Source organism: Poecilia latipinna, unplaced genomic scaffold (assembly GCF_001443285.1).
Source record: "Poecilia latipinna isolate Pla-1442-1.1 unplaced genomic scaffold, P_latipinna-1.0 Scaffold372, whole genome shotgun sequence".
Taxonomy (NCBI): domain Eukaryota; kingdom Metazoa; phylum Chordata; class Actinopteri; order Cyprinodontiformes; family Poeciliidae; genus Poecilia; species Poecilia latipinna.
The window spans coordinates 194626-222500 of record NW_015112988.1 but is presented as its reverse complement, the minus strand read 5'-3'; the positions used below and the strand labels follow the sequence as shown (position 1 = coordinate 222500).

The window sequence follows — 27875 nt, the reverse complement described above, 5'->3', positions numbered from 1 at the left end:
GAACATTTTATAAACAGCAGAAGATATCAATAGCAAAAGACATGGCTGTAATGTCCTGAATGAACAGAATATTTTCAAAGTTGAATAGTTGAAATAACAGAATATGTAGAAGTAGTTAAGTGGTATAAAGTGTATGGAAAATAGTGGAGGAACTCAAGAGGGTGAATGCTCTCAGCATTCACACTAATAAGCTCTTGAGATACATTTCACTCTGTATTTTATATACTTTTTTGCTGTCACTAATTTTGAGATTCACCTTTTACTATACCTTTTATATTGCCATAAATAGTTTAACATGTAAAGCAGAAAAAGGTTCCGACAATGTTGTAGTTTAAGTCAGGATATTTTATTGTAACAGACAGCTTGAACATATATTTTTGTGTTCCAAGGTTATTTGATATCAGCTAAAATGAAAATACTGCATGAAATCAGTCACCTCTACTGTGCAGGTTTTTTACTTTTCATTGTTTTTTGTTTATCTCCACTCTGAGTTTCCAGTCTGCTAAAAAGCAACCCACAGTTTGACCCCAATGGCCTCCCTTCAAACGAACAGTCCGTTCCAAAATATCTCCCCAAAAAATCCAGATCTTTCCAGCTTCTCTCTTGTGACTGCACACCGAGTCTAGTTAGCAGCCTGTCGGAAATCTCCGGCACCACCGGCTGGAGGAGAGTCCCATAAACCCTCAAGCATTCGAGAGTCAAGTGGATGATTGTGTCTAACCAGCGGCCATCTTTGCTGTCCCTCCTGTCCAGTTTCCAAGGTGTGTGACGCTGAATAAAACCGTTAGTCTGTCTCACACATGCGCTGATGGCTTCCAAAGCTTTATACACCTGCATGCTCTCGTAGTGCTTCTCTACCACAGTGGACAGACTTCTTACAGTTTCCACCATGTGATAATCTTCCTCCACCGCTCTGCCACGCCGGTCTCTGGGGAAGGAATGACTGCAGAAAGCAGGATAGACCTGAGCTGGGTTGAGGGCTGGAGCTGTGCAGCGGTTCAGCAGACCACCTAAAGAGTCTGCGAGCTCCGCATTGAGAAGTTTTAGCACTTTGTCGTGAGTGTAGTCGCAGTCTGTGTCTGGCACGCCCTGACGCAACAGGAAGTACCTCATGCCGTCATTTGTAAACATCTGAGAGTGCTCAAAAGGATCCACAACGTTACCCAAACTTTTCGACATCTTCTTCCCTCCCACAGTCCAGTGCGAGTGAACGTGGATGACCTGCGGCAGAGGCAGCCCCGCTCCCAGAAGGAAAGCAGGCCAGTAGATGGCGTGGAACTTCAGGATGTCCTTTCCTATAACGTGGTGGGCAACGTGCCACCACCGCTCGTGTTTCTCGGGGTAACCGACAACCGTGAGGTAATTCACCAGAGCGTCCAGCCATACGTAGATGGTTTGTTCGGGATCTCCTGGGACCGGTATGCCCCACTGAAGACGGCTCCTCTGGCGGGACACGGAGAGGTCGGGAAGGTCTTCCTGCAGCCACTGCAGAACGGCCTGATGGAAGCGCTCCGGCTGGACGGCACTGGGATTTTTCACCAGCCAGTCGAGGAGGAGAGATCGAAACGAGGATAGACGGAACATATAGTTCTCCTCTTTCATCCACTCCACCTGGAAAGCAGTGATGTAATTTATAAAACCTCAGTAATGGAGTACTAGTATAGAAAACTGATCTTGTCAAAATTGGCAATGAATAAATGAGGAAATAAATTAATAAAAAAATTGATAAATAATTGAGGAAATTAATAAGTAAAACTGTAAATAAATAAAGTTGAACAAAAAGTGTAAATAGGTAATTCCAACATATTCCCAAATTTATTTTCAATTTAATTTCTTTTAATATAATTTACAATTTTATTTTCACATTTATTTATTTGTTAATGTTGGCAGCACGAGCCCCCCACATTCACATTTCCATTTACCTTATGTCCACTCTCGAGTGACACTTTGACCTCCTTCCCCGATGGGTCCAGAGCATCGCTGACCTGCGATGGCATGAGGAAGCTTTCATCTTGTGTGGAGTACCAGCCCTCATAGCTTCCTTTGTAGATAAGCCCTTTGTTCCAGAGCACTGACCAGAAATGCTCCACGGCCCGACGGTGTCTCTGCTCTGTGGTTCTGATGTAGTCGGTGAAGGACACGCTGCAGTTGCTGAAGAGAGTTTCAAAACGCTGGGACACTTCAGTACAGAAAGTCAGAGGATCTTTCCCTGCAGCTTCAGCCGCTTGTTGGATTTTCAGGCCATGCTCATCTGTTCCTGTGATTTAAAAATATACATTGGTTTTATTATATTAATCATTAAATCTGCAGTGTAACAAAATATGGAGAGCTAATACTGACTATGAAGAAATAAAACAGCAAATACAGGGAATCAGATTGAAAATAAAATGTGTAAATAAATAACATTTGCAAATATGTTAATTTAAAATTTTATTTCCTCATATTTAGACTTTTCTGTATTTATTTTAAACTTCCTCACATACATCTTCAGAATTTTTCTCATTTATTTTCTATTTAATTTCCTCATTTATTTAGTTATATTTCCTCTAATTTATCCAATATTTTATTTCCTTATTTTATATTTAATTTTCAATTTTGGCAGGATCAGTCCTCTATATAAAGAAACTCGTACGATTTGTCTTATGTGTCAAATAGGGCTTTTAACTTTTTCATAAAAATAATGAAAATCAGTCGGGAGACTAATGATAACACTTTGGATGCTCCAAAGCAGATATGTTCTATGAAAAGCTGCAGATGTAATTACAGTAGAAGCTGATTCTACGAAAAGCTTTTATACAGCATTTTTCAGATTTTTATAAGTAAGTTTGAAACTTGTGTCGTGTGTCATGTTTTTTTCAATCCCCAACTTTGCACTACTTTGTGCTGGTTTATCGCATTCAATCTGAGTCAAATACTTTGACTTTTTGAGGATGTAGGGTTTACCTGTGGCAAATCTTGACTCAAATCCCTGCAGGAGTTTCCACCTGTGTAGGCAGTCAGCAATCATGGCTGAGTAAAGGTGGCCCAGATGAGGAGCAGCATTTACATAGAAGATCGGGGTTGTTATGTAGAAACACTTTTCTTTGCACAACTGACTGCTGCTCCTACTGCATTTCAAAGCTGAGCTCCACAGTCTCTGGTCTTCTGATAAAACTCCTTTTTGCTGAAATCTATGAAAAGTCTTCCAGCCTCTGGCGACTGTATGAAAAGGAAACTTCATCGTTGTATCTCAGACGGCTCCAGCAAGACGAGGAAACTCAATCCAGGGAATGAAGAGCTGAAAGCGGCTAAGAACAAGAAGCCTACATGGCAGGTGTGACAGATGTGGGAGTCGTGGAGAAATGCTTCAGTTAAATAGACTTTAGTCATTAAAAATACCTTTGCATAAGTGTACTGTGCATGTGTTTAGCCTGCTGCTCAAGGTTAGCGCTTCTTCCGGTATCTATCGACGAAAATCCGCCATCCAATCAGAACGCTGAAAAGACGGCACCACCAATCAGATTACGGGATTCCTATTGACATTTTTTTTCAATAACTTTATTGGCAAAATAAAGAAAATACTTTGTAAAATATATTTAGAAGATATATCTGTTGTTTAGTATAAAGTTATATTTTATTTTTATACAATTAAAATTTTTGTTAAACCTTTTAATGTTAATTAGAAGTTAAGCTTGAAGTTTAGAAACTCGTAGTAGGCTTTTGTTATAATATTCATATTGCCAATATTATGTTATTTTTTATTTTCAAATTATTTGAAAATAAATAAAAAATAAATTTAATTAATAATAAAAATTATGAGGATATGCTAATAAATGATTACATTAAACTCTAAATATATAAATGTACTTGAAATTATTTATTTATTTATTTAATAATTTAGTCAGTGCCAATTTTATTTATTGCGTGCGCTGCTTGCTTCGCCAGCTTGGAAATGCTGCGTACACAGGTTACTTGCCTTTTCGTTTCCAAAGCAAACACCAGGAAGTAGCGAGGTGACACCCAACCTTTCTCGACCAATCGGGTGCTCCACTTCCTGTTGTCATCTAAATGAGGCCAAGTCGACAATCGAGGTAAAAACATTTTATTAACAGTTTCTTTCTTCGGTTGGACAATGCTGTTTTCAATGTAATGTGGTAAGAAACGGTTATTTTTTTAAATCGCACAGTGACTTTAATTTGTTATAAAAGTTGGTTAAACTAGTCGGGGGATGTCATCTAATCATGTGATATCCACACATGATATCTGCTGCTTGACTTTCATACTCGTTTTTTTTTTTTGTTTGTTTTTTTTAATCCGGTTGTAACTCGCATTTTGGGGGGTTTTACAGATGGAAGTGAACCGTTTGGACTTCTACATCGGTCTCTCTCTGGCTGTGAGCTCCAGTGTTTTTATCGGGTCAAGTTTCATCTTGAAAAAGAAAGGCCTGCTGCGATTGGCCAGCAAGGGCTCAACGCGAGCAGGTAGTGACAGTCCATGATAAAGGCCGAAGTGCTTAAAATAATTAAACAAATCCTTAAAATGTACTATAACTGAGATACAATTTACCTCGGAAGAGGATTATGACCACTGGTTAAAAGAAGACTTCTGACTTTAATGCTCCTCCAGGAGAACAAACCTTCTAGAGAAACATGTTGGATTTAAATTATGTTTTATGTGGCCCATTAAAGTCTAATAATTCTAAGAAAAAAGGGAGGGGATATGAATTCGAAGAAAAATAATTCAGAATTTCCAACAAAATGTCTGATTTCTGAGAGAAGGAGAAAAAAATGTTTGTTTTATTAAGAGCTTTTGGTCCAAATGTTAGTTAATTTTTTTAATGCCCAATGGGTATTAATAATATAATAATGCTAACATACCAATTTTATTTGTTCATTCCTATACATGTACAGTTTAAACAGTTATAAATATTGTGCCTACTGAGGATTTCATTAACAAAAGTTTCCAACGAAATACAAGATTTTGGATTTTATTTAGTAGACAACAATAGTTAAGGGTACCATGTATTGATTTAAGATTTTAAACTGTTTTGATACATTTTCACATTTTTCTATACAAGACAAAATTACACGCGTGAGAATATCCACCCACTGTGGATTAGGTGTGTTCTAGTGCACCACTGCTTCTCACTTCATTATATAAATTGCCACTAAAACTTTTTATTATTGAAATGAAGAATGTTTCAACCAGTACCATGACACTGCTGCTTTTATGTTACAGGTCAGGGGGGCTACGCTTATCTGAAAGAATGGCTGTGGTGGGCTGGGCTCATTTCAAGTAAGACGATGATTTACTGTGGTACAGCTATGTTTCTCCACTATGTGTATGTGTTGTATTGCCAATCAGCTACGACCAGAAACAATGTCATCATTGTGAAATGTTGTGGTTTTGTTTTTATGTTTTTTTTTTCTTACTGGTATTCATATTCCCCTAAATAGCACATTTACACATGTGGGTTGAAGGAATTGTAATTTCTCAGAATTTAAGCTGACAATCTAATGGTGTATCTGATGTGTTGTAGTGGGAGTAGGAGAGGGTGCCAACTTCGCTGCATATGCGTTTGCACCTGCCACACTGGTAACTCCACTCGGAGCGCTCAGCGTACTTGTCAGGTATCCATCTCTCAAATTACTCAAAGTTAGGTTATGTTTTTGGTTGGTTTTATTTAGAATTGTCAAGGTAAAGGGGGCTTAAAAAGATTCCTGCCACACTTTTCAGATTTGTATTTGTAGAGCAGTTTGAAAACCATAAATCATGCGCTTCCATTTTATAGTTATCTGCAACTTTTTTTGTGTGTGTTTCAGTTCAAATGGTCTAACTATTTCCATATGGAGAACTGATCCTGCCAAAATTGGAAATATCTATAAATTTGTAAATAAATAAATGAGGAAACCAAACAGAAAATAAAAAAATGCAGAAATTAATAATTGCAATTATTTGCAAATATATTTATTTATTTTACATTTTTATTAAATCATATATTTATCCTCATGAAAATAAATATTTATTTTCTCTCTTTGTTTTACAGTTTAGTTTTCCACTTATTTATTGACAGTTTTTGCAGGATCAGCCCTCCATACATCTGTAAAAGGAATATGAGCAGATGATTAAAAATTTACCTCCTGACCTTTACCTAAACCTGAGAAAAACTAATAGAATATTTGTTCATTTTATTTTGTATTTCATAAAAAATGCTTTGAAATATTTGTGCAAAAGTTTCACTAACAACACCATAACTTTCCCAGTGCTGTGCTCTCGTCGTACTTTCTAAATGAGCGGCTGAATATTCACGGGAAGATTGGTTGCCTGCTTTCCATCTTGGGCTCCACGGTCATGGTGATCCATGCGCCGCAAGAAGAGGAAGTTGCCTCGCTCAGCGCCATGGCTGAGAAACTGAAGGACCCAGGTAGCCTCATGTCTTTATCTGTGACTGTGGAATTTTGTAACAACTTGTAGACTTTTTTGCAAATTGGCCACAAATCACCACACAGCTAAGGTGTTGTACATTTACCACAAATACCTCTTGATGCTTATATTACACAAAGCTTGTGATTTGCACTTTGATGCCAACTAGGGACCAGTTACTTCAAGTTGGGCCTAAATATGCTACTTTCCATACTCAATAGCTAAATGTCACGATAACAAATTTTAATAAATTGTCCCAGAGATTATTGCCATAAATGATATTATTGTTTTGAAACAATTTTCAAGTAATATAATAGTAATGGCATAGCAATGCAAGCACATCCTCTCAAAGACGAATAAACTTTAATTTGTAACGACCATTTAACATTGTAAGTGGAAGACATTTTAAATACGCAAAAATAATAACAAATAAAATGGACACTGAAATCTCTGTAAACAAAATTGCAACAAAAGAGACCGAAGCACCAGACTGAAGACTTTTATCATTCAGTGAGGTAGAAAAAACCCCCACAAGAAATACAATCTTGTAAATAGAAATGATCAAGCTCGTTTTAATTTATCATGTGATTGATTTAATACTTATTGCGACAGGCTTACCTAAAAATGTATGCTTTTTGATCTGTGATCAGATTACCCAAGTACCTCATTTTGGATCTGCTTGACAAGCAGACATTAGCCATGAGAGGATCTTTGTCTCTGTATCTTTTTTCTAACGTTCCCTCTGAAACATTCCCACCAGGTTTCATCGTGTTTGCCGTGTGCGTTGTTGGAAGTAGCCTGGTCCTGATCTTTGCCGTGGCTCCTCGCTTCGGACAGAAGAACGTCCTGGTCTACATCCTGATCTGCTCTGTGATTGGCTCCCTCTCCGTCTCTTGTGTCAAGGGTCTGGGCATCGGCATCAAAGAGCTGTTTTCAGGGACGGCGGTGCTGAAGAACCCCCTGTTCTGGGCCTTGCTCGTCTGCCTGGCGATCTGCGTCACCATTCAGATCAGCTACCTGAACAAAGCGCTCGACATCTACAACACCTCCATTGTCACGCCGATTTACTACGTCTTCTTCACCACGTCCGTCATGGCTTGCTCAGCCATCTTATTCAAGGAGTGGTTAAAAATGACCGTTGATGGTATAGTGGGGACAATCAGCGGCTTCCTCACCATCATTTTAGGGATTTTTCTCCTTCATGCCTTTAAGGACATTACGTTTAGTGTGGACTCCCTCCCTTTGTACCTGAGGAAAAGCCCTTATTGGTTCGTTGGAGGCCAGCAGCCTTACATGGCTCTTCCTGATGATGACTTGCAAGCAGATAATGACAGAAAGTTGTCAGCCAGAGGTGGTGACTAGAACAGAGCCTCATGAATAAAAAAAAAAATAAGCACCAGTAAACTCATCCTTACCTCTCAAACTTTTACAATTTTTTTTCAAGCAAAGCAGCCACTGGATGAGGACATTTGCTTTTTTTACCTTAGCATTGCCATCTCCGTAATGGATCTCATTACACACATTTACTTTGGGACAAAATATTCTTACCATAATTTATTTTTGTTCACTGCTGTCTTTGATATTTCTGTTTTTATTTTAAGTGTTTGTTTTGCTAATGAAAGCTTCAACATACAGAAGGTAAAACATTGAACACATCACAATTTTTCATAGTAAGCATATTTCTGAAGATGCTATTGACATGTAATTTTCACCATTTTTTGGTAGCAACCCAAGTAATCCATACATAGAAACCAAAACAAGTTATTGTGATGTGTTCAATACTTGTTTTATTCACGGTACATAGTTTAGCACTTTTTACTGTAATTAGAAAATTAAGACTTAGTGGAGCAAATGTTTGCCCTTAAAACTATTAGTGAGCTACAGTATTACCTCAGCATTATGTTCAAAATCTAAACCAAAGACTGTAATATGTGCCAAGGTGTATATTTAATTTTAATGTAACGTCTCATTAAAACAAAGAGCTTACTGTGGATGTAAGAAGTTTTTTGATGTAAAAAAAAAATAAATTATTTCACAACTCTCTCTCACATTTCATTAATTATGTAAAACAATGACATCAAGAAGAAAACTGGTCAGAAGCAACATTTAACAGGTTGTAGAAATTTCTGGTAATCACTGTTTTCCATGTGATTGGGTGGTAAGACAAAACCCTTTTTGAATAAAGATAAATATCAAACCAAAAAGACATCTCGCACACTTTTACAAAATACTCAAAATTCCCAAAAAAAGCAAGTGAGAAAATATGTTATAGTAAGATACTAAAGTTGGTCCAACAAATGGGTTTGTTGCACATTACCAAAACCCACAGTGAAGCATGGTGGTGGCAGCATCATTCTTTGGGAGTGGAACTAGCAGAAAATAAGTAGAGTTTCAAATATCTGGTGTTGACACAAAACCTTCAGGCTTCAGTAAAAAGTGGAAGATGGAAGAGGAACTTCATCTTTTAGCATTTTTTTTTTAAATCGCCTAAAGACAAATCAACAAAAACATGGCTTTACCAGACGGAGATTAGCTTTGAAATGATCTCTTTCTACATCACAAAAGTCAGGGAATTTAGAAAGAGTGTGCAGCTACAAATGCTTGTGCAAATGCACAAGCATTTTAAAAAGGATGCACACACTTATTTGGCATTTTGTTTATTGCATATTTACAGTCCAGTCTGTTGAACACTGATCTTCAGTCAAGAGGTTGCAGGGTGATTTTACCGACATTGATTTTTGGTCCATGTATCTGAAAAACATCTCCTCATAATCAAACTTCACAGTCTGAACTTTCCACTTACATGAATTCAAAAAGCTGACAGAGTCAGCAACAAACCACCATCTCAATATTTTGCAACGCTCGTCTTCCTGTAGTCACAAAACACAACCCTAAACTTTTACCCAGGTCTGTACATGGTTTAGATGTCAGGCACTTGTTTCCAAGGTAACACTTGTTGTGGTTCTGTTTCCCAGCTGACTGGACTCTTCTTCAGCTTACTGTACAGACAGCTGAGTCGGGACCAAACAGGGTTCCCAGTCAGTGCAGAAAATGGGTCCTTTTTATTTTTTTTTTAACTTTTTTTTTTTCTATCAAACTTCCAGTTACAGTTTTTAGTCCAACATTGTCTCAGAGAATCCTCCCTTGCTCTTCTGAGTCTGTTCCAGTCTGTTCAGGATGAACTGGCTTGTGTCTATAAATCGCTCCACACAGTTAACGAAACAGATTTCAGACCTGGAATCCAGCTTGGGTCCCGGTTTATCCATGCATTTCTCCTAAAGACACAGACATAAACTATTAGAAGAAACATTTTCGAGACCGATCCACGTCAAACAGAGGAAAATCCTTCACTCTACTATATTCTTCTGCAGGAAAGCCTACTTTAGATTAAAGAGACAGGATGCATGCACACACTGGTTAAGCCAGGGATCTCCCCTGTAAAGCCTTCAGTTTAGCAAAAATAAACTTTTGTAGCTGCAAATGTTACAAGACCTTCCATGAAAAAATAGCTTGTAATCTTTGATAAGTATCTAATGTGTTGTCATTTGTACAGAATGTTATTTTACTTCTATTCTATTTCTGAAAGAGAGAAAAAAAATGAAACATTCACAAAAAGTGGAAGGATACATATTTAGAAAAAGCACAAAGGTTCCAACTTGGTAAGAAAAACAGTCCAAAAAAACATTACTGATACTGATAGTCTAAAGAGCCACTTGTGGTGTCAGAGTCATGTTTATGAATAGATTTTTTTTTTTTTATAATTTAAGTACAAGCACAAAACAGTCTAATGAGCAATAAATTGTCACATATTCAAAAGCTTTTGCACCTACATTAGTTTGATAAACTGCAAAAGATTTGATCAGTTTTATATGAACATATGCACTACTACAAAATTGCAACAATGCATGTTAAATTACATTTCAGATCCAGATGATTACTAAAAATAAACTAAAACTCAAATATTAATACTTGTACACAGAAAAAAGAATGCAATAAAAATATTTGTTCTTCACAGATATTTGATTCTATTACAACAACAGAACTATTTTAGTGTGAATAAAAAAATATTTCTGGAGGACAATTTAGCTCAATATTTTAAAAGAACAGAAACAGAAAAACAAAAAATGGTCCAGATGAAACTTATTTTTTTACACTGCCACCCAGAGGCCTACAGGTGTAATTACAACACATCTCAGTGAGAAGTAAACTTGTTGTGGCCAGTCTGCACTAAATTCAGTTAGTGTGAAGACTAGAGTCTGTAGTTTGTGAGGGAAACCGACTCGACCTCATTCATTGAATGTTTTGAGGCGGATGTGGACGCAGTCCAGTACGTAAAATAACCGCAAACAAGTTTAGAAGTAAAAACAAACTACACAACTTCATGAGCACAAATGCACTGAGTATAATGCTATCACTGAATAACAAACACACAGTAATAAAAAAAACAAAGAGACACTAGGATATTTAACACTGAAATACAGTAAAAAAAAATGAAAGGCCTTTTTGAAATAAACCAAGAAATTCATGAATTTATTCAATAAAAATAAAAATCTGACCTAATTTAAAGAATTGCGAGTTCTGAATAGAATATTTTCCACAGAAAAAATTTATCAAAAATTCAATGTTTATTTGTAGTCTCATTCAAACATCTGTCAAGACAGGAATATTTGTAGATTAAGAACAACATTAAAAGTCACTGCTAAAAGTGGAACAGAAATATAGCCTGTCTGGATACTAAGAATGCTGTCGCCCTCACAAGTTTCCATGAGAGCTTGATGCGCTAAATTGGCTTTAGTTGATAAATCCTGTAGTCTCTAATCTCGCAGCAGGTTCAGTTGATCCCCGGTTTTTAAATTGTAAAACAAACACCAGTCTGTTGGTGTAAAAACTTGTCAGGACAGTGGAAGTCCCAGCTTAAGATGCTTAAAGGAAAGCCAATAATGCTGTTCACTTTCCTTATCCTCTGATAATCCCGAGTACAACGTACAAGGTTTTAGATGAGTTTGTGGTCCTCATCAGTGAGATAGATTGTTAAAAGAGCATAAATTAAGTGTTTTTGTTGTTTTTTAAAGTTTGGGTAGATATTATTAGTGGTGTTTTACCCTTCAGACCACCGTGATAAATCTGGGTAATATCTGAATAATGTGGCTATTATGTAGGAGGTAACAATACTGAATGGCAATAATAAAATAAATCAATTAGAGGGTGAAAATGTGCAGCAAAACGATCAATAAAAAAAACTGTCTCTTATGCATTTGTAAGTTAGTATTAAGATTTCTATGGTATTAGTATTTTTCTAAATATTGCTTAAATAATTTTATACACAAAATTACAAACCAAACAAGTCTCATGTAACATAGACCTGGCTGGCTGCATCAACAGTTTTCACACAACAACAAAATGCAGAAACTCCATTAAAAGCCTCATAAACATAAGATACTAAATTGTATCTTATAAAAGTGTCTCAAAGATCGATTATTTATAAAATCAAGAAAATTTTGGGCAACAACAGCACAGTGTCATCAGTCAGAAGCTTCTTTAGATACGCTGTAACACAGCTTGCTACAGGAGATCCTTTCTAACCACAGACATCAGTCTCTAAAACGCTTTAAGGAACCTTGGATGATATGAGTTTCAACATTTAATTTCCCTTTGGTATTATTAAGTATTTCTGAGTTGAATTGAAGCTTAACTGTTGAAACAGCACGTGGCATTGGTTGTGAGTGACGTAATGTGACGTTTGAAACAAGCTTTTAGGTCCAGCGGTGTTTTATACTCCTTTTATTGTACCTGCAGCATGTGCCAAGAAAACCCCATTTTGTGATTTGTATGCAAAACGTTTTATATTATGCTAAAAAGGTACCCAGCAACAAATAAAAAATTAAATTCAAGAGTTTTGTATTTACGCTGTTTTTCTTGTTCTTACTCAGCCAAGTTATTAGCCTATTTTTATTTTACAGTGGGAAGATAAATATAACCATTCTCTTTAATTAAGGTCCATTCAGCGCAGACGGAAAGTAAATATGTGAAGATAAAACTAAGCTGAGAAGCGGCGTCTAAGTTTCCCGTATGTCTATAATGAACAATATGTTCAGCCATCAGTTTATTAGGAAGCAGCATTTACTTTAGGAAATTATTGGATGTTTACAACAAGCACAACATGTAATCTGTCTATAGCTGCTCCAACTGCACAAGTCCCTGTCGTAAAGAAATTGATAGAAAATCAACATGCTGGACTGTGCTCGTCTCTTACCCAGCAAACCTCAGTCATTTGATGCACCAGCTGCTGAAATCTCTGTTTCTGAGACTCGATTTCGATGAAATGTTGAAGCTGAGGGTCCGCTGAAGCTCCTTGGCCGTCCATATCTGCTATAAAACGTCGAAGTTCCGATATTTATTCTAATTATAAACGCGAGAAGGCTGTTTTTTGCTGACCTTCACGTGTGGGAATGAACAACAGGAAGCCGGAAGTCGTTCAGCCAATCACGAAGCGCGTTTGTGTAACAGAAGGTCACGTATGCGTAACTTCATGAGAAATTGACAATTTTTTCCCCCAAATTATATTATATTATATTATATTATATTATATTATATTATATTATATTATATTATATTATATTTCTAAAAAAAGACGTTCGGCACATTTTTATTAGTCTTTATTAGCCTGAAATTGCAACCACGTGTGGATAGTAATTTGCTTCATTTGCTTGAGTAAAAAACATTTTTTTTAAAGGAGTGGTTTTAATGCAGTGTTTTTACTTTCACTTTACTTTATCCTAACAGGGTAAAATAGAACATTGTGTTAATACTAACTTAATACTGTGAGTATTAATTTCATATGTTCTGTTTTGAAATAAACTGATTTAGAAAGTGTTTCCATCTTTTACTTTAGCTTTATATCTTTATATTTTTCTGTTTGTCTGATGACATTATTTTATATTACATGAGATGTTATGATCAGTTACTCAGTAAATGAGTAACCTTTTACAGAATATTGTTTTACTCTTTCTTGAGTAATTTCTTGGACAGCTACTTTTGACTTTTACTTGAGTAAAGATATTCAAAGTAGTGCTGCTCTTATTGAATTACAATTTTTGGTGACTCTGTCCACCTCTGACTGTTTAATGTTTTTTTTAAATTGACACAAAAATTTTAAAGCTTGATGAAACTCTCCAATAAAAATGTCTCATCCACACCTGTCCACTCATACCTCTAAAAACAAACTGTTATGAAATGTAAGACGGCCTTGCTGCATACATCAGACCTGCATTTCATGTATTTATATGTTTACGTTCATCTAACTTGTACTTTGCATGAATTTTTCAAAATATAAGTCACGTAATTACTTATATTTTACAAGCTATGTATTAGATTAATATATAAAATATTGAACATGATAATGCTATAAAAATGAGTTGGGGGAGACTTGGTATATATAAAGTCTGTCTTTGTTTAAGAAACACAAAATATGTATTAATTATCCTATTTATTATATAGTATTTTAATGTTTATGCTTTTTGTGGTATTTTATTAGTTTTGTTGGGGGAAAGCAACGGATGGGTAAATGAGGATTTTTTTTTAAAGTTCAGTAATGCTTCCAGATATTTTTCTATGCTTTTTTAAAAAAATAACTACCATCTGCTTTGTTTAAAAATGCTTGTGCAAATAAACTATAAACTAAAAACTGTTGATATTTGTATCTCATACATTTGCAAGCCCTTCTTACTTGGTGTTTATTTGTGCAACACATATTAGCTTACAAAGCTTATTTTCACATACAAAGGTGTTTGCAATGATTTCACAGAGTACAAGAAACAAAAATATCATGTTTTAATTGAGCAACCTTCAGTATAATATATATAAAAAAATTCTAAATATGATTCATAGGACTGCATTTTTATTAATGTGATGAGAAAGCTAGTGACTAAAAGTGACATTTGCATTAAACCTATTCACATTCTAGATAAGCCTTAAAATGCTGCTCACTCCCCACATTCACGGTTTCAATTGTATTAACGATGCTTTGTCTTCAGGGATCCATGAGGAGCTTTTCTCTGGGGATCAGAGAGGTTTTTTGTGTTACATAAATTATTCTCAGGTCTATTGGAGTTCATACAGCAAATCCTGAACATTCAGTGCCAGCTCCTGAAAGGTGGGTCTCTCATCTGCTTTCTGTAAAACAAAGGCAAATATTGATTGTTAACCTTTTTTTTTATTTCAGTATTTTCTTAGGCTCAGTGTGTGAGAGGAAAAGAGCTTACATCAGACCAACAGCTTGTCATGATGCTGTAGACCTTCTCATTGGCCAGCTGAGGACGGAAAAGGCGCAGGCCTCGGGACACCTGATCCACTATCTCCGTGTTGTTGAGGCGTTCATATGGAAGCTTCCCCAGAGTGTACACCTCCCACATTAAAACGCCTGATAAAGAACAAAAAATGAGGTATTTAGAGTCTAAACCATTCAGAAACAAAGCTGTACCAAAGTCTTGATTCATTATCATATGTCACCTCTTTCCAGGCTTTCTGAATGTCCACTAAAGTTTGTTGTCTGCTTAGTACCTGACAGTTTTCAGACATTTTTTGTCTGTGGTTTCAGATAGAAAACTAGCATAAAGGCCTCAATGTTTTATGCAAACACTGCACCAGATACTGCCATAATCAGACACAAAGTCCATGGATAAAGTTTGCAAATTGTATAAACAGATGGTAAAGTTCACTTTTTAAAGTTTAAAACCACCACACTTGTAATTTCACTGGCAGTCAATAAGAAGAAATGAACAGCTGTGACTTCTCACCGTAGGCCCAGATGTCAGACTTGCTGCTGAATTTGCAGTAAAGCAGTACTTCTGGAGGTGACCAGCGAACTGGGAACTTTGAGCCTGCTGAGCTTGTGTACTCATCATCCAAAACATATCTAGGAGGAAAAGGATTTTTAACACCACATTGTACACTCACATGCCTGTTTCATTTTGGTTTTTTTCATTTTGTTACACATTAAACGCTTTACCTTGACAGACCAAAGTCAGTCACTTTCACTGTACCATTAGCATCTACTAGACAGTTCCTGGCAGCCTAAAGATAAAACAAACAACACATTGTGGATCGAGCAAAATCATTAAACTTCTAGCCTTATCATGTAATACCAAACCACAGGTTATCCTGTCCCTAATTGGAACTGACTGAGAGGTTTTGCTACTGTTTATTAATAGAACGTCCTTGTCGCTCACCAGGTCTCTGTGGATGTACTGCTGTGCTTCAAGATATGCCATGCCCTCTGAAACGTCTTTACACATCTCAAGAAGTTGGACGGTTGTTGGGTGCTGCTTCAGGCCTTCTTTTAGGTATGTCAGAAGGCAGCCATTTGCAAGGAACTCAGTCACAATATAAATAGGTCTTTGTTTGGTGCAGACGCCGTACAGCTGCACCAAATTCTCATGGCGTAGCTTCCTTGTTTGAGCAAAATTAGAAGAAAGTTTAGGCTTTTTTTTCCAAAGCATTTATGTAGTATAGCTTTCCTCATTTGACACATAAGTTCTGAAACCTTACATCATGATTTTGGCTTCTTCTATGAAATCATCCTCAGACATGGAGCCCTCTTTAATCATCTTAATGGCCACATCATGCTGGCCCTGCCACTTTCCATACTTCACCACTCCAAACTGGCCATTTCCCAGCTCTTTGATGAATGTTAGATCACGAGGGTCGATCTCCCACACACCTGAAGAAAGTAAGATGCATTTCAGTGCTTGAAACTTGGCAGCACAAGCTTAGAAGTAAAACTGACAAGTTTATTTTAAGCTCCCTTGCAGAGATGTGTGAAAACAGTGCGTCAGCTTGACCAAAGATATAAGATTAAATAGCTAATTTGTATAAAGACAGTAGCAATAACTCCATTTAAAATATTTTCATGTTTTTTATCTTCTTATTCCATGACAAACTAATACTGTAATATTAAACAGTACTAGTTTACTATCATTAAATACATTAGCAGGTAGCTAAACTACTAAGAAACGTAACTCAACCACAAACTGAGACAAACAGCAGCAAAAAACATCATATTTTAGTCATTAGTGGAGATGCTAACAATCATATTTCAATGATTCGCTGTTACAGAGAACAGAAATAGAAGATGTAATACCTGAAAATGAATTTAAACTTGTACATATATATTTTAAATAACATTAGCTTTGGAGAGGCTAGCTGACAACTAAAACATTTCAGTGGTTTTTGATTTTAGCACTAATTATGTTTTTATACACTGCCAAAAATTACTCCAGCTCTGAATGTAAATACTTCCAGTTTTTGTGGCATCTCACCTGAAAATGTTCTGATTCCAACTCAGAAAACAGTTGGATTCTCTAGTTTTTCTAGTGCTAACCATTGTTAGCAATTGGAGTATGTAACAATATATTTATCTCTGTTTTGTGTGTTCAAAATCGACTGGTACATGTTCACATGTAGACATTTTACAGATTGGTTTAATGAGTCACAGTCAATTTAATGTTCCCTACTTTCTTTGGGTTTGCAGCCATATTGGATATTAAATTTATAGTTTAACTTCAAGAATTTTGAAGTAAGGACTTCTCATTTTTCTGCCTGTGAACACGGAAAATCCAAATTCTGTGAGGCAATTAGGACTTATCTTGAAACAAATTATTCTGCAGAGAATAAATTAAGCAAATGTCGAAAGTGTAGAATGTTTCCTTAAAGTTTAGACATCTACTGTTTTCTGGTTATTTCAGATTGACCAGTTTATCTTTGGCTTCAGTTTTTTAAGACAATCCTATACTTTGTGCACAATACATGCTTTTTAATTGCAGCACAAAGAGAAGGAGGTCTAGAGACAAAAGTCTCTCATATCACATAGTGCACCAGCGGCATCAGCTGTTTTCACACAAGAGCAATTTAGGAAACTCTATTATAAAGCTCCTAAATATGAGAGACTAAATTGTGTCTTATAAAAGTGCTTCAAAAGTGGTTATTTTTATTTTTAGAGTACAAAGCAAATTTAGGGTCAACACTTTTTCCATCCATCCATCCATTTTCTGAACACCCTTGTCCCTCAGTGGGGTCGGGAGGGGTGCTGGTGCCTATCTCCAGCTAACGTTCCGGGCGAGAGGCGGGGTGTCAACACTTTTTAATAAGAAAAAAATGTGTTGTCATGTGTACCTCCAGCTTTAAAACATTAATAACTGGAACTGCTATGTTTTGATAGAGAACAATGATAGAGCCAGTCATGCCAGGTGAATTACTTGAAAGTTTGACTAATTGTAGTTCAAATACGCTCTTACCGTAACCCAGTCCTGCTGTGGATGGAGGTCGTGCCCGATTGGATACAATGTGCTTCAGCCTGCTGACCATACCTGGTGATTGGGAAAAAAAACAAAACCACATAGGCAAGTTAAAAAGAGGTGCATATTAGTGAGCCTAAAGTCTGCTGATTTTCCTGTGCAGTTTAGCTTGAATCAGCATTTTTTATTTTCTGTATCTTATGACTAGGAAACCATCCCCATTATAGCACCTGAAGACAGCTTTATGTTGGCCGTGACCTATATAAATAAATTTAACTGATGTAAAGAGTTTAATTTAACATCATGCTATGTGTGTCAGTATCTAGGAAGAGTAATGAGCTTTACCAAATTAAACCTGCTGCTGCACCTGGAGGGACTCTGGAACCAAGTTATCGAAGTAAACAAACAAGTTTGTATGAACATGCAGAATCGAAGGAGAAACATGATTTATAGTCATGTAAGCTTCATGATTCTGCTGCCCAGTTCTAGTCTCGGTAGTACTGACTATATTTTAGATTTATAGCAAATTTAAAACTTACTTATAATTTCTGCAATGATTCTTTTACTGGTATACAGCTCCCTCAACAACATCTTGACCTACATTAATGTATAATGCTGCCAAAACTGATGGTTTTCTTGTCAATTCATTTCAAGAAACAAACAGTTTTAGTCATAAATAAGCCATCTAATGAGTTTTGAAGTGGTATGACACAACCTCACATATCCTGTTTGTGTACTTTAGACACTTTTAGGTTCAAGAGTACATCCTGACAAGAAAATGTCATAGTAACACATTATATGACCTTGAGCCTTAGAAGAAAAATAAAAATAAGAAATGTAAAAAACTTAACAAGAATTAAATTTAGAGATGCATAAAACTACTAGATGATTGATTCTCAAGACAGATGGAAATGGGTGTTGCAGTTCTCAACAAATGTTTGGAGGCAAGTGAACCAAACCAGTTCTAGAGTTCTTTCTGTCAAAACATACTGTAGTAGAATTGACCAATTTTCTCCTCATTGACTTCATAATTGTAGGTTAGTGGGTCAAATACTAAAAAAAAAAAAAAATCTTGATTGTCTAATTTCTAGACAATCCTGTGAATTTTGTTTATAGATAAACCAACCAAGACCATATATTGTTACACTTTTTTAGAGTTATGGCATTAAACGCATGCAATGTGTTGCGTAAATGAGGAATTTCGTGTAATTCCTCCACTTGCTGTTAGAATCAAAACTGCTACCACATTCAGACTTTTGCAGCACATTTTTAAAACTATGATTGTTTGATTGTAATGAGTAAAAGTCAGAACCAACGGGTAAGGCCACAAAGCCACCCTGAAATCAATCAGGTAAAGCTTATTATTTCTAGTTTCTTTTGCAATAGATGTCAGGTAAAGATAGTTGCAGCTTGTAAAAAGAGTTATTTCGGCTGTCACGGATGTAGCATTGACCTGCTGCGTTGTGCTGGTGATAGTTGATCAGCTCCGGGATAGTGTTGAAATGATGCTTTTCTGCCAGGTAAAACTGGCCCTGAGGGGTCGTGCAGATGTTATAATGTCTGCAGCTTCCACCTGTTTCCCTGTAGAGAAAATGAGAATATCACATGAAGCCAGTATGATTTTAATTATGGCTGTGCAGCTAATATCTCCTCACTGTTATCCCCAGTTGGCTTCAGACTGAGATGAACAAAAAAATAAAAAATAAATAAATAAAAAATGGTTCTGCAGACAGATTAACCCAAGTTTTGCATGAATAATTTACATCTCCGTCCCTCTGTGGTCTGCAGTTTCCGCTTTCAGTACGCACAGTTCTTCTTTTCATAAGTTCATGCATGAGTGGAGCCAGGGGATGAACTATATAAATGGCAGTAGTGTTTCAACCCAGTGAGGTTACTTACACGCCACCTTTGGTGAGCAGAGACACAGTGTATTTCCCGGCTTTGCTTGAGTCTCGTATCAGGAAACCTCCGTCTTTGTTCTGAGAAGGGAAACCCGCATTTCATCATTTTAAAGCTTCTTACAGTTAATATGAGGACAAACAGATAAATCAAGCAGTTATTGTGTTTACCTCAGATTTTAAAAGCTGCTCTGCTTGACTCCGATTCATATTTTTGCAGTACCAGCTGTGAAAATAAACGTCATAATCACTTTAAGAATGTACTATGGGGTTACACAATAAAATTCAGATGATTGAAACAATTAAGCTTACTTAAAACAGACATGTACAATATCAAACACCAATTTGTGGGCAGAACAGTATTTTTGTACTCACTCAAATCTTTCAAGCCCCTTTTCTGCTTCCACCACATAATTACTTGGTATGTAGCCTTCTTTCCTGCAGAAAAAAAAAAGGCCACAAAAGTGTCAAATCATCAAAAAATATGTCTTTTGGAAGCATAATGCATTTTATTTTTAAAGTTCAAAGTATTCAGATATTCTGAGGTTGTTCCTTTTTCTTTTTCACTCATCGTGGTGCAAAGGGTTCCTATTTCACATTCTTATGCCCCAAAGGATGGAGACGCTTAGGATTAATATATTTTTGTGTAAGTGCAGGACTGCAAATCTGTGTTGTTTTGCTTTGCTGTGTTAAAGCTGCCTCACCCGTATTTGTCTCTGGCTTTCCACCAGTTGGGGTCGGACCTCTCCAGGATGGTGTACTCCTCGTCCTTCCTCAGCTCCAGGTCCTGGGGGGTCATTGGTGCGTAATCGTACTCAGCTACTACAGTCATGCTTGCAGGCTGTGCTGGAGGCTCAGGTGGTCCTGGAGGCAAAGGGCGACCAGGCTTTTCCTGAAACAATTTTAGGCTGTTGAGTAAATTCAGAACAAACTGGTCTGCAATATGAATCTAAATGAACTGGGAATACCTCTGTTGGGGTTGGAGGAAGTGGTTTCCTGGACATTCGTCGACTCGGTGAAGATTTAAAACCTGTTGTTAATGAATGCATCAGTGATTTAAAACTTCGAAAATTCATGTTTTGATTCAGCTTCAAATTCAACCCTGACAGAAGTCTCGTTCTTACCATTTTTAGCAGAACTTTCCAGAACTTTGCAGCCCATAGCTTGTTTAACTTCCTGCTGGCAGCAAAGCCACACCCCATCCACCCAGAAACAGGGATGGTACTTCTGCATCAGATCTTTGTTGAAGCGGACCACTGTGAGCAACATTAGCACGCGTGAATTCATGCACAGCACATTTACATAAAATCAGCATTTGCATGAGCATCCAACTCCTCTGTCACACAAGATGTTGAGATAAAGACACCAAAGCTTATCAGATAAACACAGCGCTGAAGTCTAAATCTGTTTTACTCACATTCTTTTAGCTTCTTTATCCACGATGCTCGAATGTCGTCAGTTTTTGCGAAGATGTACAACGGCCCTTCATCATAAATGATCTGTGGAAAAACCCAGAATCAACTAAAACCACTGTTCTCAAAATCTGCTTCCAGTACCATCAGCAGAACTTTGGGATGTTTTTAACAGGATATTCATAATATTGAAACTTTATTGGACATCATTGGATAAATATGCTGGCAGCTATTTGTACTGGGTACCATTTACATCTGACATCATTCTAATTATCTTCCAGGGCCAAGTTCAAAAACCAGTAGTGTGACCCTTTCCAGACTGATATGTGTCATAATCTTTGTTTCTCAGCTGTTTTTTTTAGATAGGATGTTGCTTTTTGACCCACTTCTTTTTGTCAGAGAGATTCCTGTTAAGTGAACAGTAATCATGTCTGAATGTGGCTTGTGAATTTGATCCCAGCTCTTCAAGCAGGTTGCCAATCACAGCTTTATTCCTAATCTAACAAGGGGAACAATTATATTTTCACATACGATCAGGTTGTTTTGGATAACTGCCTCCCTTAGTAGATGTAATTATTATTTATTCAATTTGATAAGGTGTTTGATTTGAGCATTTATATTGATATTGCGATGAAAATCATAAAATCAACATCTATTTCTCTCTCTCTCACTCTCTCTCTCTTGCTCTCTCTCTCTTTATTGTTGAGACATACAGGAACCTGAATGTCTCCTCCTGCAATGTTTTGTTCTTCAAGTAAAACCATCTTTACATACTTACTAAAACTGTTGCATTAGGAAATAAAATAAACGATGAATAAATGTTTCAGTTTGACAGTGCCTTTTACAGACATAGTTATAAAGTACAGTGCAAAATAAAAATTTGGTTTTGTAAACAGAAATAAGAGACTGAAGATAATATTTTAATATGAATTTAGAGTTTAGAAGGTTGGCTAGATAAAACTGGATATGTATTATCAAATATGACAGACTGTCACAAGAAATAGCTGCTGTTTTTTTATGACTTGAAATAAAAAGAAAAGCTTTGTCTATTCCAGCAAGTCGAATAAATGGGATTATACAATTAGCAGCCGTTTCAAGTTCAGTGGATTCAACAACTCACAACTAAAAGAAGCATTTGAATTTTAAGTTCAGAGTTTAATCGGTTTTAAATATTGAACGCTGGACTTTGTAGATGTATTAAAGAAATCAATTGCCTGACTGATGTTCAAGTATATTTTAGGCTAACAATCATTGTTTCTATTTTACTTAAACTTAAAAAAAATATTATTATCAGCCAGACTTTATTTATTTTAGGCAGTTAAAATCTGAGTGATGCCTGCTAGAAGTACAGAAAATGAAAATATTTCTGCTCTGATCCTTGAGGAATCCCACAGTTTGAAGAAACTTTCACAAGTCACAATTTATCTTCTGAATTATGATTTTAAATGTTTGCTTTTTTTTCTTTCGAAATAGTTTATTGAAACTTGGGACATTTTAAACATGGCATTGCAAAGTGATACAGAAGTTCTTACATTTTTCACTTTTTTCTTAATAAATACAAATTGTCAGTTAAATTAAACTAAAAGAAGATAAGAATAGGACATTTAAAAATATATTTAAAATATTATGTTGCTTTAAATTAGAGAATTTTTCTAATTTACTTTACTTCTCATGTGGGATATTGACGAGATAAACTTTCTGATTTCCCTGACGGCTCATGGTACCTTTCTTACTTTCATTACTTAACAAACAGTGGCACCTGGACTGCTTCTGAAAGCCCCTTGTTATCTGAAACAGTTTCACTTCTTAAGAATGAACTTTCACAAAATCAGACACTTGCAGTTTTAGTTTGAAAAGAAAAAGACAAGTTAAAATTGTTCGTTGTGATGCATCTTGAAAGCAGCTGATTATAACTTGATGATAATTCAGCAGTTTTAAGCTTGAAGGAGTTCAAAATTAAACCAAGTGAACTTTATATTTTAGTTTATTTCTGAAGAGTATGTTGAGAAAAGATCTACCTGGAATGCATACATGCGCTCCTGTGGGGCGTTGGGTTCTGGTTGGACCGTCTCCACACACTTAATCTTCTCTAGGTCCACTGCCCCTTTTAGACCTTTCCGCTTCTGCTCAACAAATGGCAGAAAAAAAAAAAAAAAAAACAGAATGCAGGTTTAAGGTTACCACCCAAAATAATGTCAAGTGTGGCTCAGTTTGTCTTCAGGCACGCACCCCTTTCTCAGAGTCAAAATCATAGTAGGCTATTTTTTCCTGGGTGAGAATGAACCACCTCTCCTTGTAGTTTAGAGGAGAGGTCTTCTTCTTCTGCTGAGATCGTTTGATGAAGATTTCTTCCATTAGATTGTCTGACATGATTCAGTTTCGCTTAATCTGCAAAGAAACACGTGATCGATAGTTAATCGGTTTATGGTACCAGAATGGAGTAAAACAGCAACTTCACACTTTGACTGCGGTCTCTTTTTGTGTTGTAGTTACACCCGCCTTCACCACTGGGTCTTATGTTTCTAATTCAGCTCTTCCAGTTCCTTTCACTGAATTTTTGAGTGCCTACTCGCTTTTCATAGAGTCACAGCAATGCTGCTGTAACAGATGAGAGACCGTAGATCTGCAAAGCAAGGAAGAGACTTGCATCATGAGTGCATATCAGTGACTGATTAACAGTTGGTTTGCATGAACTCTGCATTTCGTGCAAGCAACTCCCTTTGTTTCCAGCATTTCCCCCTTTGGCATATCTGTTTTCCTCAGCTGCGACAATATGGCAGAGATGTAAAATATGACTTGCTTTGGGAATTTGTAATTTAGCCGCCCCAAAATAAATAACCCGTGGTTGCTTTAGTAATTTGATTTGCAAATCAGAAACTAGTGATGAAAATCAAACAAAAAAAGAAGTGTTTGTTTGATTTTCCTTATTTATTTTCATACTGTTTATGATAGAAAAAAACTAAAATTCCATGCAGAAGATAAAAAAATTGACCAGTTTTTAAATTGTCTTGGTACCTTCCAGATAACATGAACCGTATACTTCCCGCCGTGACGTCAATGCCCATTAATAATAGGGAGGAAGGTTTTGGTTTTTTTTTTATTTGAAGTCATCATGATTTTAGAAATGTTCTTGTCCACGTATGTTGATTTTGTGGTAAAAACCTACGTGAGACAGCATGTTTGAGGTCCATAGAAAGAATGAAAGAACGTTTTGTGATCAGGTTTTCTCACTAGAAAGCAGTAATACAAAGCACTGTTGTCTTGCACCAAGAAGGTCTTGGGTTTTATGGTCTTTCTGCATGAAGCTTGCATATTTTCCTCATACATGCCTGGGTTTTCTCCTTATCTTCCTCTAAAAAACATGTCTGTTAGGTTAATTCGTCTTTCTAAATTGCCCTTAGGTATGAGTGAGTGTGGTTGTCTGTCCTGTTTGTCTCTGTGTTGTACTGGACAAAGAGAAAGTTGTATTTCAAATTGAAAGTAATACGAGCATTTTATAACTAATAGACACAAAAAACTGGCCTGTTTTCTCATATTCTGCCACCATCCACCCTTCAGTTTGCACAAAGTTGAGAGTTATTGACAGAATGGGATAAACAAATAGGACAGCGGAAAAAATGCCTCCTACAGTCACCAAAGGCAATGGTTGCTAGGAATACAATAAAAGATGGGACATTTTGTACTTTCCTTATTTGTATGCAATCTTTTTTATTTGTTTGCTTCTCACCGCTGGTCCTTTGTTTTCCTGTTAAGTATTTTGAATTACCCCGAGTACGAATTGTGTTTTATAAGTAAACTTCCCGTATGTTTCCGTGTTATCCTAAAAGTGATAAGAAAATCAAACCAAATTTAAATGTCTGCTTATCTGTTTTTCACAAGAAGAAAACCAAATGAGCTCATACTTCAAATTAGGAACATCAGATTCAGAGATCCAGAACTTTATCTCACAAAGGTTCTCGGAGTTTGGAGAAACATGAAACGGGTTCACCTAGATTACCTCGTATAAAATATCACAAAGCGACCTTTCTTTGACACACATTTATTACAGCGTATAATATACAGATTAAAGGTACACAGGCAAATTAAGCAGGGTGTCATTTCAGTTTATGGCAGCAGTGTTGTTTCTGTTTTTTTTTTGTGTGTGTGTTTTTGCCACCTTGTAACACAGAAACTGAAAGTTTCACCTCCAAAACTACAAATGCCAACTTGTTAGATTAAAAGGCAAGCTCCTGATATGTACTTTGTAAGAAGAGCTTATAGAAATAATACTTTTATATTACAGAAAAAACATAAAATATTGTTTTATGTCACCTAAATTTGGGTTACTTGTTATAAAATTGTGGAAAAAAATGAAATTGTGACTCGATAATTTGTCTAAATGTAGTCTGTGTGTTGTAACGACTGCTTTGGATGAAACCGTTGCAGAACCAGAGGTGGTGCCGCATCCACAGACCTCCCACCCCCCCTTTTCTTTTTTTTCTTGAAACACAGTAAACGTCTCATGGTGGAAGTTCGGTTCAACAGTGTCAGCCTCAGGTTTTCATCACACAGCTGAAAGCTCACAGTGAGTGAGTCTCTGTCAGATGTGTTTTCAGTTCAGTCTAAACCTATTTTGGGCCTGTGAGCACTTCCTTTTATCATCTGAACTGGAACAGTAACTCTACAAGAAGCTTCAGTCACTCCCTGCTATCACCAGGACGGTGACATTTCTTAACGCAGCAGCGACAACACTCGTTAGCCTTGTTTGCGCCGTCATAGTCGCAGAGTGATGTTCCCCATTCTGAGAAACATTGTTTACCCATTCCTCATTCGCCACCACCATTGTTTTTTCACATCACTTACCCGGCAGCTCAGATAATCTGATTCTGGTCCATTTTTTTGCGCTGTAGCATTTTAACATTTCAAACTATAAATTACAATTTGATGTACACCATGGCTACCAAAAAAAAATGTACTTATTTTTGTCTTTTTTTTTTTTTTTTTTACAGAGAGTTGACTCACGGTGGCTGACACAGGCAAGCTAAAGAGGGAAGTTGCATCAGGGTTACACTGAAACATGAAGGGAGAAGAAACCCGATACCCTGCAGCACTTCTACCTGACATTGCTATCAAAAAACGGTAATTTGCACACTTTAAATACACTCTCTGAGTCTGTAGACCTTGTCAAAGTAAATAAATACCTATACATGCTCACATTCTTTTCAAATAAAACACATTGCATTGGCAGTTTTAGCTCAATTTCTACCAAGTTTTTTTTTTTTTACGTGGTCACAAGGAATTAACCCGTAGGAAACAATCAGTTTGAAATAAATAATAATAAATGCCAGGAAACAGAGCCAAAGCTTAATACACATTGTCAAACAGGAATGTCCCAAGATGCCCTCTTCCCTGGTGTTTCCTTACAGATAAGTACATTAGAAAAAAAAATTCCCAGTGAGCAAATATAGAAGAGACAAAAATGCTCTCAGTCACCAGTTTAACCTGGAGTTGATCTGTGAAATATCTTCTTCTAGAAATGTCACTCTTGGCAGAAATGAACTTAAGTCTCTAACCACATGAAACTATCTGATAAGCTTAATCTTTTTATTCATCAGCAGATGAAGCTGTATGAACATGCATTTCACAAACACAAGACACCCAAATAATTAATCTAGAATGCGCTTCAGCAGTTTTGGTGCAAGCTATTTTAAAATTTGCATATAAACGTACGAGTTTCAGGGCTAGTTAAATACACGATCAGCTGTCTCTTCACACCTCTTGAGAATTCACACCTTTTCAAAGCAGAAATGAAAATACAGGCTGACCTCACAGCGCAGCGTTTTAATCAGCATGGTCACTTACCCCTGCACCTGAAAACAGCAAAGCATCAGGCAAACACAACGCACCTAAAAACTGTGACATGAAGCTTCTGCTTGCTCTTCATAAAATGTGTGATAGTCTGTGATGCAAGAAGTTAAAACACACCCACAGAGAGGAATCGGCTCAGCTTACTTCCTCTTTTTCTTCCTGCTCATTTTCATATCAGCCTTCTGGACAGTTTTGGTGATAAGTTTGAGGCGGGTTAAACATTATTCAGAGTCTCATATTTAGCTGCAGCATGTAGAAGCACTTTTGGCTGACAATTTTTCTTGTTTGGTCCGATGACAATTTGAAACTGTTTAGAGAGGAAGAAATAAAAATGTAATAATGATCACTTTTACTGGCCACAGAGAGTGCGGTCTTTAGGGAAACAAGCAAGCATGTTGTTTACTTGTGTTAAATTAAGAGGATGGAGCAAAACCATTTCAGTATAAGTAACAGTTTGCCTGGAAAGATATTCATAAAAGTTAACAACAAACTGGTTAAAGTACGGCGGCTATAACAATTATTCACCCTCTTGGATGTTTTACCCTTTTTGTTGCTTTCACAAATCAATTATATTCAACAAAATGTGACTTATTTTGACAAAAAAAAGCCTTAAATGTCAAAGTGAAAACTAATTTCTACAAATAATCATTACATAAATATATATATAAAAAATAAACAAATAACCCTAACTGCTTTAAATTGTCTGACCTAATTCAGCAGGGAGTGGCCTAGAAACTATCTGAGCACAATGACTGTATTTCAAGTGATTCTATTTTAAAAACACCTGTGTCTGAAAGGTTTACTGAGTGGTTAATCAGTATTACTGGCTACAGAATGAAGACTGAAGATCACTTCAAGCAAATTAGAGAAAAGGTTATTGAAAAGTAAAAGTCAGGAGATGGACACAAAAGTCAGTTTCTAAAGCCCTGAACATCCGCTAGAGTTCAGGTAAATCCATCATCAATAAATGGAAGCAAAATGGTATTATTTATGTATATATATATATATATATATATATATATATA

At 36.4% G+C, this 27875-nt stretch overlaps 4 protein-coding genes across 5 annotated transcripts; 1 reads left to right on the top strand and 3 right to left on the bottom strand.

Moving 5' to 3' along the window:
- Positions 1 to 327: 327 nt before the first annotated feature.
- Positions 328 to 3241, bottom strand: mars2 (methionyl-tRNA synthetase 2, mitochondrial). Its single transcript, XM_015036551.1, has 3 exons — positions 2944 to 3241; positions 1923 to 2257; positions 328 to 1611 (listed from the first exon to the last, which is right to left on the bottom strand). Exons 1-3 carry the CDS (start codon positions 3218 to 3220, stop codon positions 439 to 441), a joined length of 1785 nt encoding a protein of 594 aa, XP_014892037.1. The 5' UTR covers positions 3221 to 3241; the 3' UTR covers positions 328 to 438.
- LOC106949976 (magnesium transporter NIPA2) lies at positions 3153 to 8154 on the top strand. Its single transcript, XM_015036553.1, has 7 exons — positions 3153 to 3313; positions 3972 to 4070; positions 4328 to 4460; positions 5218 to 5274; positions 5519 to 5609; positions 6243 to 6403; positions 7163 to 8154. Exons 1-7 carry the CDS (start codon positions 3173 to 3175, stop codon positions 7762 to 7764), a joined length of 1284 nt encoding a protein of 427 aa, XP_014892039.1. The 5' UTR covers positions 3153 to 3172; the 3' UTR covers positions 7765 to 8154.
- Positions 8155 to 8872: 718 nt separating this feature from the next.
- timm8a (translocase of inner mitochondrial membrane 8 homolog A (yeast)) lies at positions 8873 to 12895 on the bottom strand. Its single transcript, XM_015036554.1, has 2 exons — positions 12656 to 12895; positions 8873 to 9677 (listed from the first exon to the last, which is right to left on the bottom strand). The coding sequence occupies exons 1-2, from the start codon at positions 12764 to 12766 to the stop codon at positions 9516 to 9518; spliced, it is 273 nt and encodes a 90-aa protein (XP_014892040.1). The 5' UTR covers positions 12767 to 12895; the 3' UTR covers positions 8873 to 9515.
- A 1211-nt stretch (positions 12896 to 14106) lies between these two features.
- On the bottom strand, positions 14107 to 26969 carry btk (Bruton agammaglobulinemia tyrosine kinase). Of its 2 annotated transcripts, none has more exons than XM_015036548.1 (18): positions 26889 to 26969; positions 23233 to 23391; positions 23022 to 23126; positions 21009 to 21090; positions 20716 to 20847; positions 20560 to 20621; positions 20296 to 20483; positions 19967 to 20029; positions 19763 to 19817; positions 19593 to 19672; positions 19147 to 19274; positions 17694 to 17765; positions 15949 to 16120; positions 15630 to 15849; positions 15410 to 15474; positions 15198 to 15316; positions 14664 to 14821; positions 14107 to 14574 (listed from the first exon to the last, which is right to left on the bottom strand). In XM_015036548.1, exons 2-18 carry the CDS (start codon positions 23371 to 23373, stop codon positions 14503 to 14505), a joined length of 1914 nt encoding a protein of 637 aa, XP_014892034.1. In that variant the 5' UTR covers positions 23374 to 23391; positions 26889 to 26969; the 3' UTR covers positions 14107 to 14502. The 2 variants fall into 2 exon arrangements, with proteins under 2 accessions (XP_014892034.1, XP_014892033.1); XM_015036547.1 differs by having other exon boundaries at positions 26845 to 26937.
- Between the last annotated feature and the right edge of the window lie 906 nt (positions 26970 to 27875).